The sequence below is a fragment of the Phaenicophaeus curvirostris genome, chromosome 12 (genome assembly GCF_032191515.1).
Source record: "Phaenicophaeus curvirostris isolate KB17595 chromosome 12, BPBGC_Pcur_1.0, whole genome shotgun sequence".
Lineage (NCBI taxonomy): Eukaryota > Metazoa > Chordata > Aves > Cuculiformes > Cuculidae > Phaenicophaeus > Phaenicophaeus curvirostris.
Window position 1 is genome coordinate 14,685,050 of NC_091403.1, and position 14,703 is coordinate 14,699,752.

Below are 14,703 nucleotides of genomic sequence, written 5' to 3' on the forward strand. Positions count from 1 at the left end.
GGTGGGGTACAAACTCTTCAGGCGGGATAGAAAGGGTAGGAGAGGAGGCAGGGTAGCCCTCTTTGTAAGGGAGGACTTGGACACTATTGAGATGGAATGTGGCAATGAGGAGATTGAGGGCCTGTGGGTTAAAATCAGAGGAGCCCACAAGAAGGTAGATTTTGTGATGGGAGTCTGTTACAGACCACCCAGCCAAGGAGAAGCAGCTGATGAGGTTTTCTATAAACAGCTGGGGTTAATCTCTAGATCAACGCCTCTCATTCTTGTGGGAGACTTCAATCTTCCTGATATCTGCTGGAAGTACAATAGAGCAGAAAGGAAGCAGTCTAGGAGCTTCCTGGAGTGCGTGGAAGACAACTTCCTTGCACAGCTCGTGAATGAACCAACAAGGGAAGGTGTCCTCCTGGACCTGCTGTTTGTGAACAGAGAAGGCCTTGTGGGGGATGTGGCAGTAGGAGGACGCCTAGGACAAAGCGATCATGAGATGATAGGGTTTTCAGTTCTAGGTGAAGTGAAGAGGGTGGTTAGCAGGACAGTAGCACTAAATTTCCAGAGGGCAGACTTTGAACTCTTCAGAAGGCTGGCTGGCAAAGTCTCATGGGAGACAGTACTTAAGGGCAAGGGAGCCCATGAGGGCTGGGAGCTCTTCAAAAAGGAAATCCTAGCAGCTCAGGAGAAAGCCATCCCCATGTTCCGGAAAAAAAGCTGGCAGGGGAAAAAAAACAGCTTGGTTGAACAGAGAGATCTTGAGTGATATCAAGAAGAAGAGAAATGTTTATGGGCTCTGGAAGAGGGGACAGGCCTCTTGGGTGGACTACAGGAGGGAAGTGAGACTGTGTAGAGAAAAAATCAGAAGGGCTAAGGCTCAACTAGAAATCAGATTGGCAAAGTCTGTGAAAGATAACAAAAAATCTTTCTATAAATATATAAATAATAAAAGGAGGACTAGAGAGACCATACAGTCCCTATGGGATGCAGAATGAACAACAGTGACAGGGGATGAGGAAAAGGCTGAGGTACTTAATGCCTTCCTTGCCCCAGTCTTTAATTGTAAAGAAAGTTGTTCCCTGTGTGTACAAACCCAGCAGCTAGAGGAGCAAAATCCCATGATCCAAGAGGAGGTGGTCAGAGCCTTGCTTGCCCAACTAGACACCCACAAGTCTATGGGGCCAGATGGGATTCACCCAAGGGTATTGAAGGAGCTGGCGGATGTGCTGGCCAAACCCCTTTCCATCATCTTCCAACAGTCCTGGAACACTGGGGAAGTCCCACTGGACTGGAGGCTGGCTGATGTTGTGCCCATCTCCAAGAAGGGTCACAGGGAGGACCCAGGAAACTACAGGCCTGTCAGTCTGACCTCAGTGCCAGGGAAAGTCATGGAACAGGTGATCCTGAGTGCTATTATGAAGCACATGCAAGAGAACCGGGTGATCAGGCCCAGTCAACATGGGTTCACAAAAGGCAGGTCTTGCCAAACTAACCTGATCGCCTTCTATGACAAAGTGACTCGGCTGCTGGATGAGGGAAAGGCTGTGGATGTGGTCTTCCTGGACTTCAGTAAAGCCTTTGACACGGTTTCTCACAGCATTCTGCTTTGGAAACTGTCAGCCTCTGGCCTGGACAGGCGCACACTCTCCTGGGTGGAAAACTGGTTGGATGGCCGGACCCAGAGAGTGGTGGGAAATGGTGTGAAATCCAGCTGGAGGCCAGTTACAAGTGGTGCTCCCTGGGACTCAGTGCTGGGTCCAGCCCTGTTCAATGTCTTTATCAATGACCTGAATGAAGGCATTGAGTGCACCCTTAGCAAGTTTGCGGACGACACTAAGCTGGGTGAAAGTGTCGATCTGATGGAGGGTAGGGAGGCTCTGCAAAGGGATCTGAACAGGCTGGACCACTGGGCAGAGTCCAATGGCATAAGGTTTAACAAGGCCAAATACCGGGTCCTGCACTTGGGGCACAACAACCCTATGCAGTGCTACAGACTAGGAGAAGCCTGTCTAGAAAGCTGCCTGGAGGAGAGGGACCTGGGGGTGTTGATTGACAGCCGATTGAACATGAGCCAGCAGTGGCCCAGGTGGCCAAGAAGGCCAATGGCATCTTGGCTTGTATCAGAAACGGCGTGAGCAGCAGGTCCAGGGAGGTTATTCTCCCTCTGTACTTGGCACTGGTGAGACTGCTCCTTGAATCCTGTGTTCTGTTCTGGGCCCCTCACCACAAGAAGGATGTTGAGGCTCTGGAACGAGTCCAGAGAAGAGCAACCAAGCTGGTGAAGGGGCTGGAGAACAGGCCTTATGAGGAGCAGCTGAGAGAGCTGGGGTTGTTTAGCCTGGAGAAGAGGACGCTGAGGGGAGACCTCATTGCTCTCTATGACTACCTGAAAGGAGGTTGTAGAGAGGAGGGTGCTGACCTCTTCTCCCAAGTGACAGGGGACAGGACAAGGGGGAATGGCCTCAAGCTTCGCCAAGGGAGGTTTAGGCTGGACATTAGGAAAAAATTTTTCACAGAAAGGGTCATTGGGCACTGGCAGAGGCTGCCCAGGGAGGTGGTTGATTCACTTTCCCTGGAGGTGTTCAAGGCACGGGTTGACGAGGTGCTAAGGGGCATGGTTTAGTGTTTGATAGGAATGGTTGGACTCGACGACCCGGTGGGTCTCTTCCAACCTGGTTATTCTATGATTCTATGATTCTGGTGGCCTTTGCAGTGCGCTGTTCCTTGGGCCCGGAGCCCCCTTAGTTTGGACAGCCCTTCCTCTGCTCCCTCAGAGAACATTCTTTCCCTTTCCAAATAAAAGGTCTGACGAATGACTCCTGGCTCAGCAAAGGTCAATGATTCAAACTGTGAGCAATCAAAAGGTGCCTTCCAAAGCTGTAAATGTGCAGCCTGCAAGAGTGAGGAGAGCAAAGAGGGGTTAATTAAAGCGCTCATGTGCCTGTTACCTGTGTGACTGCCTTTATGAGACACACAAGCAAATAGAAAATACACGGTAATTCCAGAAAGCATTCTGTTGATCCTCTTTCAGACACAGATCTAGAGATACACTGCTTGGAAGTGAGGAGCTGTGGTGCCAAGTACTCCAAAAAAGGCATGACACCATCAATAAGCTGAGCAGTATCACTCTACTTCTGCTGGAAACTGTCTCCTGGCTCCTCCTGAGCTACCAGCTGCTGCTCCTGAGTGAGGTGGCATCTTCTCCTTCGGAGCAGTTGCTTCTCCTGCTCTCCCTGAGCTGTGAGATCAAAGGCATGTCTAATCCTGGATCCCACGTGGTATTGAGAAGCAAGGTTTTCCCCCGGAGAAGAGTACCTGAATCCTTAGATCCAGGCTGAGCACAGCCATGATCCTCAAAAGTGATGGTCTGATGCCCTTCAAATCCAAAAGATGTCAGCCAGGTCTAGACTGCATCCAACTTTGAATGTCATATTTAAGCAGAAATGCATTTCATAGGTGAAAAACCAAAGAAAAATAGTTAAGAAGACTCCTTACGATTGCAGGCTTTAGAAGATGGAGTCTCTGAGGTAATTTTCACATGGATGTTCTTACAATTTCCTTTCCCTTGACTATAATTCACGTAATTAACACCTGCAATTTCTAACAAGACACTTTGTGAGCCTGAGGCTATTTATCGTCTGGTCAGTCCAAAGCGCCAGTCCTTTGGGAGCTTTGCCTCAGCTGCAGGAGGCGCTGGCTGAAGAACCAGAGAGGTGACCAGAAGAGCTGAGGGTTTTCCATCCATTCCAAATTTCTCTTCAATGCCCCTTCAAGTTTTTCCCTGCCTCTAGCTCACTTACACATCTGTTCTCTATAATATTTCACAGGGTCACAACAGAGGAGTTGTCCACAGCTATTTTAACAATTGTTAACAGAATCCTGCCACGCACAATGCTATTCCAACACGTGACCTGGAGCATCTGTGCCAGAACAGCTGAGGCTAATAGTGGGATGAGAAGGTGGTCCATCTCTATAACTTTTCAGTTCTTCCGTGGTGATGTGGTTTAAAGGTCAAGATCCCCTCTGTGACATTATTAGGCTTCACTTATATTTTATGTTAAAATTAAAAATTTATGTTTTTTGCTTTTCTTCTGAAATTGAAATGTGAGTGGAATCTGCTGCTTTTATTGCACAAAAATAACACCATGAAATGAAAACATTTTAGTTTCATGTAAAAATTGCCTTGATTTGAGCAAGAATTCAACATCATGAAAATTAGCATAAGCAAGCATTAATTTTGGTACTGAAAGGGGAGAAAAAATACATCATTTATCAATTAACGTGAAACGGACACTTTGGAAAAACAAAGAAAAAAGTGTCTGGGATGCAAAATCGTATGGAAACCATCATGACTCTTGCTGGAGACCACTTAGCTAAAATATTTATCACTTCTACATCATTCTTACTGCAAAGGCATTTAGCATCACGTCTGCCAGTAAGATATAATGCATGACAAATGCAGGACAAATGTGGCACACAGGGAATCCAGGACACTGCAAGATAAAACCAAATAAAGCAAGCGAGCAAAGCAGCAAAATGGTAGAAAGGAAAATTAACTTGATTTGAGGTGCATTCAGAAACCCTCACCACCCCAACTCAGCATTTACGTAGAGAAAACACAATATCAGTGCTGTGGCTTATTACAGAGAAGAAAGCATCAATGGTTGATAATGATGAAAAAAGCTTTGCACTGAAGCTTGACAGTTTTTGTGATTTTCTTGATGCAGGGAAGACTTGATCTTTGGAGCAAAGCATAGTGTGTGACCAGAAGAGCAGTGTGATGCCTGGTGGTGCCCTGTGTTACTTCCTCTGACCCGTGAGCTGCGAGCCAGCTGACCTTAAATATCCTATAACGCCACTTAACACTGCGCTTTCCCCTGCACTGCATATTTTCCATAAGATATTACTAATCCCAGCAAAGGGCAAGTGCTTCCTGCCATAGACAATCTAAACTCCTGCTGCTTAGATAGGAAAATAAATAGCATGCAAAGCACTAAATGTGGATCAGTTTTGAGATAAGAGCTGCTGAAAACCATGTTAAAACTGAAGCCAGGCAGAATAAACCCAGAAAGGGCAATTAGACTTCCCTCTTGGCTTGCCTGCACTGACTGGTGGTTCAAAAGCACTGGGGAAATTGTGACTGTATGATTAACTGGGAGATAACAGCGTCTATCACATGCTCCAGCTCCCAGCAGAGGCTCCACAGTTTCATCAAGATGCTGTGTTTACAACTAAACTTCATTAAGCATGAAAAAAAAAAAATCCCCAATTTAAGTTTTTAATGTTCTAAGCTAGTGTTTAAAAAACATTTAGAAAGTTGACTGCGATTCACCCGAGCAACTTAGCGGGGATAGTAGAACAAATATTGACTCTGCTTTCCCAACCTGTGGTTTGTGGTAGAGGAAACAATTTCCCATTCTCCATCCTTCACTACCGTCAATTCTGATTGTAAAATAAAGACAACACCAATATTCTTCATTATTGTTAATGCCTTTATGAAAGGCTGATTGGGATTTGGAATTGCTCTAAACTCTACTGAAGTGATTAAATGGTTTAAAAATTACTGACCTATTTCATTCAGATAGCTGTAGGGTCTCCAGTCTGCAGTTTCTCTGTCAAGGATTTTGCTACTGAGCTGTTTAAAAAGTATGATAATGGGTTAATGCTGAAATAAACAGACAGTTCCCACCCAAGCCTTCAGCCCAATGATGTCACAAGTAAAAATGGGAGATGATTACCTTGGCCTCACCATTTCAGTTCTTTATCTGTATGAATTTGACAGTTGTTCACTAGCATTAGGGAAAATCACAAAGGAAAGTCACTTCACCAAGCAATGAACACAAGCATGCTGGAAAACACAGGATCTCCTTGGGTAACTAGGGATCACAACTCGGATGCCTGCGTACATGGAAAGATGTGCTGGCAGTTTCAAATCACTAATGAAGATGGATGGATCAAAACCACCTACACAAACATGCAGACATGAGCTGTTTAGAATGACAGGGAGTTGCTAATGCATTTGTACATGGAGTTAAAAGAGATGTAATGGCCACAAGAATTCTCTCAATTCAAGGAAAATAACATTAGCAGTAATGAAGCATAAAGTAGATCTGTCAGCTAAAGCGGAGAGGAGTCCAGGGCTGCCATCCGGGTGCTTCTGTTGGAAAAACACCACTGGCACCGCAGCAGCTGGGCTTCTCCGTGCCTAGGGGCAGCAGCTCCTGTGCCAGCGCAGCTGGAGGGGAAGAGGGCAGAGCCTGCGCCCTGTACCAGTAGCAGAAGGATGCTGTCATACTACGCACATGTCAGTATGCTTGGGGCTTTTCTGCCCTTCAGAGAAGCCTCACTTGAGCACCACCTAGCACAACAGCAAGAGGCAAGCACAGCGTCTGCCTAATGGATGAGGACTTTGGGGACCTGGAGGGAGCTCGCTGGAGCATCTCTCATGGTCAGCAAAAGAAGAGGGGCTGCTGTTCCAGGGTGGACACAGCTCTGCAAGGCTGGGGCACCACAGTAGAAGTGGTTCTGCAAAGCATATGGTGAGTCCAAGCAGGGAGGGGCTGTGAATCGCTGTAGTTCCTAAAGCTGCTGAGTTTTTTTTCACCTTGACGTTTTTCCCTTGAAAGCCACACCTGCTGAAAGTGCGGGTTTGTCCACAGAAAGTGTCAGCTCAAGAGCAAATCCCAACCCCATTCCTGAAAAATTAAATTTATGAAGCTCTCCTGTGTCTGCTTCCAAACTGGAAAGCCTCCTGCCTCTGCATCAGAGGGTTCAGCTTGGCTGTTTTACTATATTTACAAGAAAACGCTAAACAACAAAGGAGGTTAAAATTGAAACAAAATATTCAAAATTACCACAGCATTTTGTTTTTCCTGATCTCTCATTAATTTTTGCTTAGCTTCCATAATGGGTTTTAAATTCCCACTGATGTGCTGAAGTCTACTGGGATATAAAATCCCAGCTGATACCCAGCACCCACAGCCACCCCACAAAGGTATTTTCATCCACCCTTGCAGCCCTCGGTGCCACAGCCCCACACTGTCCCTGTGTCCCCAGACAGAGGGTATGGCTCTACCAGAAGCCCAGGGACCCCAACACTCCTAGAGAAACACGGGGCTGGGCTGCCATGCAGCCTCACTGCCCCTTGGTTTAGGTAGCGACCACACTGCGAGGGCTTCAGGTCAGGAAATATCCTCTGACAAAAGTTCCTCTACAAACAGGACAATGGGGACCCGTGAGACCCTACGAGCCAGCCACACAATCCTCTGTAAGCTTCTCCAAAGCTGGGTCACTGAGGATAAAGCTGCAGAGCTCTGCAGTCTCTCTCTTATCTCTAGGGAAAGCATCTGCAAATACTGCTCTCTACCAGGAGTACCACATTCATGACAGCTACAATATATATTACAAACTGCATATCGACATTTAAAAGCTTTTATCTGATCACAGAAACCGAGTTTCATTTTGGTGAAGATTTGTAACAATCAGAGGCAAAACATCGCCCTCGATCACTGAATTGTGCTGATTGAATTCCATTGATTCAGGATGCAGAAAGTGGTCTGATGTGGTTTTACACCAAATGTAATCTGCCCTGCTTAGACACAGGAGAAACCACAGTGCAAGCACTGCAGAGAGACACAGGAGACAGCAGAGAGAGAAAGCTACATGCACACACACACAAAATGTTGGGTCTCTCTACAAGCAACTGCACAGTATTTTTAGAGCTATTCAGCTAAGCTTTTACACAAACAGGTTTCATCCTTTGCAAAACATGTAATTGTGCTCCAAATGGGCTCAACTCCAGCCTGGAAGAAAGATTCAGGTCACACAATAGAGCAAAGGCACCCACCATACACACAGAGAGATATGTGCATGTGTATATATATAAATGTATACACACAGGCACACAGACAAAGACAGATTAATGCCAGCACCCTGAAAGGAGCCTGTTTCAAATCCATCTGAAAGCCAGGCTCTGGCTGAAAGGGACCCTACTGCTGAGCCACCAGCACTGACCTTGAAACAGGCATTAATCCAGGGCGGTTCTGAGCCCTGCACGGTATGGGAAGTGAAGCCAGATGATGGCAACTGTCCCTTGTGGCCCCATAGTCCATGAATCTCACATCAGACAGCACCAGCAGTGCAGTGACAGCTATATCCAGTGCTCCCTCTCATTTTCTGCCTCTATATACTCCCACTAAGGCAGCATGTGTCATCAGCTCATTTGGCACCTCTGCACCATCCTCTCTCCTCAAGGACAGGCCCAGAGCAGAGGGAGAGTTGATAAAGCTGGTTGCCTGCAATATTTCTAGAGAAATCACTGCCTGAGAGCAGTGGCTGTGACTGCGTATCCTTGCTCCTGGTACAGACTGTGCATCTGGCATCTCCCGGGTGACAACATAGGAGTAGTCCTTTATCATTCAGCAGTTCCTTGTATTTCCCCAAACCTGGGAACAAACACTGACAGCCGACACACAGCACGGACGGATGGGGCGGTCAGAACACACAAGCAATAAAGGGCTAAGGAAAGCAGATTGGTTTGTCCTGTGGTCACAGCAGAGATCCGCTAAGGACACTGCTGACTTTCATCAGCAGAGCCCGTGGCTTTCTGCTTCATTTCAAAGCTTGCAACAATAACATGAATGCTAATTTCTCAGTCCAGCTGCACCACTTAGATCCCACTTATTAAAGTCTTTGAGTTTCTATTAAAAGCTCTATTTTTGCGGGACTTATAAATCAGCTCGCAAACCTAAAATCTGGCATGAAGAGCTATGTGCTAGAATTGATTTTTTTTTAATTAAATGATTTGGGGGCATTTCTAAGGTTTTCAGAATGCAGTAATTACAAAGAAATGTGATTATAGCTGTCTCTCTGTGCTGCTTAATGCGCTATAATTTGTTAATTTTTTTTTTTTTTACATAGAAGATAGTTCAATTTTTAGCGTGAAGTAAAATTGCTTTTCTGGAGGAAAAAACCCATTTGATAGCACTAAAAATCCTAGCCTGTAACTTTAGCCATTTGGCTAGACCTACCTCATGCCTGGCAAATTTTTCTTTAGATCAACAAGATAATAGCATGAGTAAAGCAAAGTCATGATGTGCCCACCTGCAATAGGATAGAGCACAGTGGCAAGTCGATCACCAACAGGCCATTTGTCAATGTTCAGTCCATGGTGATTAGGCAAATAGGTGCTGGCAGGAGCTTCATCTTACCTTAATCCTCCAAGAGAGCAATTGTTAAGAGTTTTGCCATTAACTTCCCCGATTACCGACTTCAGGTCCCCACAGTCCAAGCCTGTGTTCCTCAGTTTTAGATGGCCATCCTGAACACTCTGCAGTGCTTCTGTATTTGTAGTCTTCTTTTTCTTTAGGCAAGTTTTAATCAAAGGTACTTTAACAACACTTTCTGTGGTTAAATTCCTTTTTATTAGCTGGGTGACATCCAGTTAGACCATTTCCAGCGACCTCTGTTTTGCAGTTTCTAATTTTATGTGAGGTCTTTAATAGAATTTAGAACTTCTTTTAATAGAGGTGAATCAGCTGGCTTTAAAAAATTCAGGACACTTAATAGCAATTGATTTTTATGATGTCTGTGGAAACCAGCAACACCTGCGCTCTAGTTGAGATGCTGTTCTCCTTCAGGAAGGAGGAAGGGTGGAATTAAGAGCTCTGAAAAGAGCAAGGTGAGTATCCTCCCATTTGCTCATGACATACCAGTGTGGCAGCCTTGTGCAGCCTTTTGTAAAATGGGGACCCATTCCTATGTTCGTGCACCATTCAAAGCCTTGAATATACAGGTGGCATTGAAGCATGGTGAGTGGCTCTGTAAATGGGCCCACCAAACATCCTCTGAGCAAAACAGGGCTTCAGTGTTTGAAAATCTGGTCTCTAACTCAAGCAGTAAGAGCTCTGATGCGAAAACATGGGTACGGAGGTAAACGTGCATCTCTATGTGCTTGGGAAAATTCTGGGGCAGTAATTCTGTGGCACAACTTCACTTGAGCTCATGTATGATATTTCTTGGTAAAATGCAGCATCATTATTATTTGCTGCTGCATATGTCATAAGAATAAAGGCAAAACCCACCTGTAGGAGCTAATTAGCAAAGGTCAGATTTTGGCTTCACTGTGAGTCAAATATCTATTGACTTCAACTGGGCCAGCTGTTCAGCCAAGCTGGCTTTGCAAAGTTCACTGACATGGGAGGAGCATTTACTTGTGGCAAGGTAGTTAAAATCATGCACTGAGATAAAAAACCTCTGCCTCCTCATTAAAACCAGAGCTGCAGAGTCGTTCTGGACCTTGCACAAAGGCAAAGCTCAGCTCACCTCCTGCTGGCAGCCAGAGCAGGCTTTAGGGACATGGGACTGGAAGGGCTTTGATGATAGTGTCCCTGCACCCAGCTGCCTTTTACTGCAAACACCCAAACACAGAATTGCTTAGCTGATCAAGCTCCATTTTAACAGTAATTGGATTCCTTTGTCCCATTAGTCTGATGGGGAAGCTATTCCAAAATCTCACTGATCTGGTGGCAGAAATTTAATTTCCAACTCTGATGTGTTCATGGCCAGTTCATCCTCATTTGTTCTTATGCCAGCTCTGTCATCTAACTTAAATAGCTTTTCTCCCTCCTAGTGTTTACCTCATTGATTTGGAGATGGCAATCATACTCCTTCTCAGCATTCATTTTGCCAGATAAAAGAAGGCAAGCCTTTTTTTAGTCTCTTCTCATACACTCCCTCTTGTCTTCCCACTTGCTTTTGCCTGCATGTGTTCTAGCCTGAGTGCTCCACTGGCACAACTAACCAGTCCTGTATGCACCAGGAGAATTCTAATGCCACTGCTTACACTTGTCTCTCAGCAACTTCAAAGTTTTTACCTTCAGGACATAGTAGGGTTGTGAGCAGTGGCCAAATATCTGTCTGGCAGAGGGGAAATGAGGAGGTGAGACACAGAGAATAGGAGGCAGAACAGAGAATAGGAAGATGGATATGGGAGGAAACAGAGTGGAGATAACACCAATGGAAGAGGAGAGAAAAGGCAAAACAAGACACACAAAGAAGAAGACAAGAGGGACAGGAGAAGCACACCAGAGAGAAAGCCTTCTTAAACTGGAGCATAGCTCAAGCTGTCCCTCTGAAAGGAGTGACAGAGGAATGGCTCCAGTCCATCGCCTCAAGGCATCATCTCCTTTGAGCATAGGGAAGGCAATATGTCCAAGGCTCTGGCTCAGCAATTCAGAGAGTCCTCTGCCATTTTTTATCATTTTGCACCTATGCCGGTTCCTTTGTGACCCCAGCTGGCTCTATAAAGAAATAAATCCTCCAAGTACAACTTGTGCACATTTCCCTTCAGAAAGTGGGAATGGCACCAAACTGATTTGGAAATGAAACTCCTGAAAGCAGCCATTAGGGGCTTTATATACCCTTTTGTCTTCCTTGGCTGGAGAACTGCATAGACAGAAGCAGCAATACTTATTGCCATATTCAGCATTTTGGTACTGCAAAGCATTCTCATGAATAAGTAAGGTGGTGGGAAATCTAAAGGAAAAGTCAGGCCACATATTTTGATAACTTCCCTAAAAAATGCCAGTTCCATTGTTTTCTTTCTTTTTTTAAAAAACAGGACAACTTGCTGACCGACTACTGATGGCCAGTACTGCAACCGGGTGAGCAGCTTCTAGGCCAGCCCAGATGCATCACTTGGATTTGAAACCTTCTCAGCAGCTTAATATTTAGAGTAGCTCTGTGAGAAGATGGCACACTGGGCCGAGAAATGAGGATAAGTGCTTGCTTTGACCTTTTCTGAATTCATTCAAATTCCTGCAACAGGATTAATGGTCCAGGCCCACACTCATGCTGTTCATCCTAAATCTGACATTATCAGCATTTGCACTTTCAACTTGGGCAGCAAAAATGCATGCCAGGGGACCATCTACATCAGAAAACATATTTACACATCTGTCTAAACTTTTGTCTGAGAAATCTCTGGAACTAGCCTTTTTATTATGTGTTGATGAGATTTTCTCCTAATAACCAAGAAATTACATACTGGAGCATACATAGAAATACTTTTGCTTACCCTGTCTCATAGAATAGTGTCTTTTTTGCATTAATCTTGTTCTCATGGCACAGCTACATTTGGATTAAGGTGACATAGTCTGCAAGTACCGCCATTTTTAAAGCTGACAGCTTTGATGAAATCAATTGCATTTCCTTTTTCCTCTGCTCCCTATCATTTGTCCCACCTTGTCATACTAAGGTTCTAAGGAAAAGCTGTCTTACCATTTACCATATCTAATTCTGCTGCTAAAGAGGGGGATTGAGTAATAGTGTAGTCCATGAATAGCCCTAAGGAATCAATAGCAACTTGCGATATGTAACGTACTCCTGGATGTTTAAGCAGTACAGTCTGAATAGCTCTGCTGGAGATCCATGAGTAACAGGAGAGCTCTCGGAACGCCCCTGCATGAGAACAGTGCTCAGAAGCACCCTAGACACCTTCTTGCATCTATCTGAGTGTCTGAGTCAGCAGGAAATGTGTGTGTCTATTGATCTGGGAAACAATGACATAGCACAGTTAAATTACTGACTTAATGCTTCATTGATTTACTTTTGTTATATTAATGGATAATTACAATTATCTAGTTATTTATCTCTTCTGAGAAGCAAACATACTTTATAGTTGCTAAGACACCGAGGCTTATTGACCATTGCAGACTTGTGCTGAAACTCTAGTTACCACGCACAGAGTTTGTGAAGACAAACTCAGGGGAAAGCAGACCTTTTAGTGTCTGTTAGAGCTATGACTTCAGGAACTGCTACACTGGATTTTAAATAATGCTGGCAGACAACAGGATCCAACAGGCATTGCTTTGGTTGATTTCCTTGAACTGATAAGAACATTGCTACAGTGGGGTGGGATAACAACTACCTTACTGGAGCTGTTTCCATCCAGATTACTGGTAAAGAAGCGTGAAGTCACACCACATGAGAGAGTGTGGTAGCTTGGATTGGAAAAACAATGTACGCTGCCGCTACCTTGAGATATATCTGGGAAGAAAACAAGTCGTCACAAAATACTTTGGAAGCCATAACCATTTTTAAGAAACTGAAAACATACTCGAGAAAACAGTAGAGTCCTGGTTGTTGCAGGACATTTCCAGATGAAATTTATCCTATATTCTTACGGTGTGAAGCTCTTGACTGCTAGCATTACGTAGAAGATAAAAAAGGAAAACATTTAATTGATACAGTGTTATCTTTTTGAAGGTCTTATAAAAGTAATCCCTGTCCAGCTCGTTTGCAGGTGATGGAAGAAATGCAAAATTCAGGAAATGCGTGGTCTGCAACACGGTTTCTTCTATAGTTTAAACACATCTAAGTGCTACTGATGAGAATAACCCTCATACTTATCAAAGATTTAATTAAAACTTCATTGTTACAAAAAAGGTAGTTAATGTTAGAAATCACGGTGCTATAACCATACCTTGGAGTCCAAAACATTTCACATTACTTTTAGTGCAAAGGCTTAGAAAAACAGAAAGCTGCAGCACTGAAGGGCAAACTTGGGCGGTCACATTGTTACGCTCAGAGACATTTTATCTATTTTCTTACTTTACCTTAGGAACACATTTATCGAACAAAGTAATTTACCCAGAAAGTCATCATGTTTATACTTGCAGTTCTCATGAAAATATCATTCCCAATCTGATTCCAGCCTAACAACAAATTGATAAATATTTCGAAGTACCATCAGATGAAAGGATCAAAAATTTGAACTGAAACAGCATCATTTAAACAGCCAAACCCTGTAAGAAGTAAATGAATGGGTTAGTTTTAATAAACTGTGGGCTTAAATTGCAGGCAGAAAGGTTAGATATAGGCAACACCTTCACAAGGAAAGGGAAATGAAGTGCTGGGGTGGCTGCTTGTCCCCAGCACTGGCGATCTGTAAGGAAGGTTGGCAATGAGGAAGGACACGGAGCTGGCTGTCACTGCTGCATCAGGGGGTACCCAGGCACCATCAGTCCTCTCTCCTTGCCCTCTGCGGTTGCATTCCTGTGAACATGCGCTTTGCTTTGCTGACATCTTGTGGAGATCTAGATTTAGCCTAATTTACTGCAAAACATCCTGTTTCAAGTAAGGGAATTTATTTGCAGGGTGTCCGTTAGATAAAAGCTGTGGCACAAGCTGAGAAACTGCACACGCAGATCTGACCAAGCATCTACTTTCTGCTGGAACATGCAGAGCAGCTTTCGAGGTCAGCACAATTTTGTAGGAAGTGCAGAGCCTTTTAGTTCTAGCTATTTTCCAAAGCTGTTTCTAACACAGTACCTCACGTCAGGATGTGATTCCAGAACTGAGGTCTTTGCATTTAACTTCTGTCTGCTAGCCACTTCCCAGCACAGCAGCCAGGCTCCTAGGGCTTTGCCATCTTCCCTAACTATAACTCGGTGATATTTGCAATAGAATTAAGAAGAAACAGATATCTCTTACGGTCTGCAAATGAGAGCTGGGGCTGGAACCCAAACACTGCAATGAGTATACGACCATCATAAATACAGCTGCTCACTTGCAGCCTTGAAGCCACTAATGAGGGGCAGGGGGCTCAGCAGGGGAGCAGAGCTCATCCACCCTTCTCAAAAAACAGTTAAATATAGACCCTTGAAGCCACGTCCTTCTGCTATGTGGGTGAGTGTTGACAGCTGAGTCACGGCA

General features: G+C 44.6%; 1 protein-coding gene across 7 annotated transcripts in view; it reads right to left on the bottom strand.

Annotated features, from left to right (window-relative positions):
* The window catches only part of MEGF11 (multiple EGF like domains 11), a 221,703-nt gene that overhangs the window by 12,829 nt on the left and 194,171 nt on the right, over positions 1 to 14,703 (bottom strand). For 3 of the 7 annotated variants that reach the window (XM_069866557.1, XM_069866556.1, XM_069866559.1), the window contains 2 exons: positions 12,917 to 13,035; positions 5,557 to 5,623 (listed from right to left, as the gene is read on the bottom strand). The exons of the other annotated variants lie outside the window; for them this stretch is intronic. In XM_069866557.1, the coding sequence (XP_069722658.1) occupies positions 5,557 to 5,623; positions 12,917 to 13,035 (186 nt within the window). The remainder of the gene's footprint in view (positions 1 to 5,556; positions 5,624 to 12,916; positions 13,036 to 14,703) is intronic. 7 annotated transcript variants of the gene reach the window in all.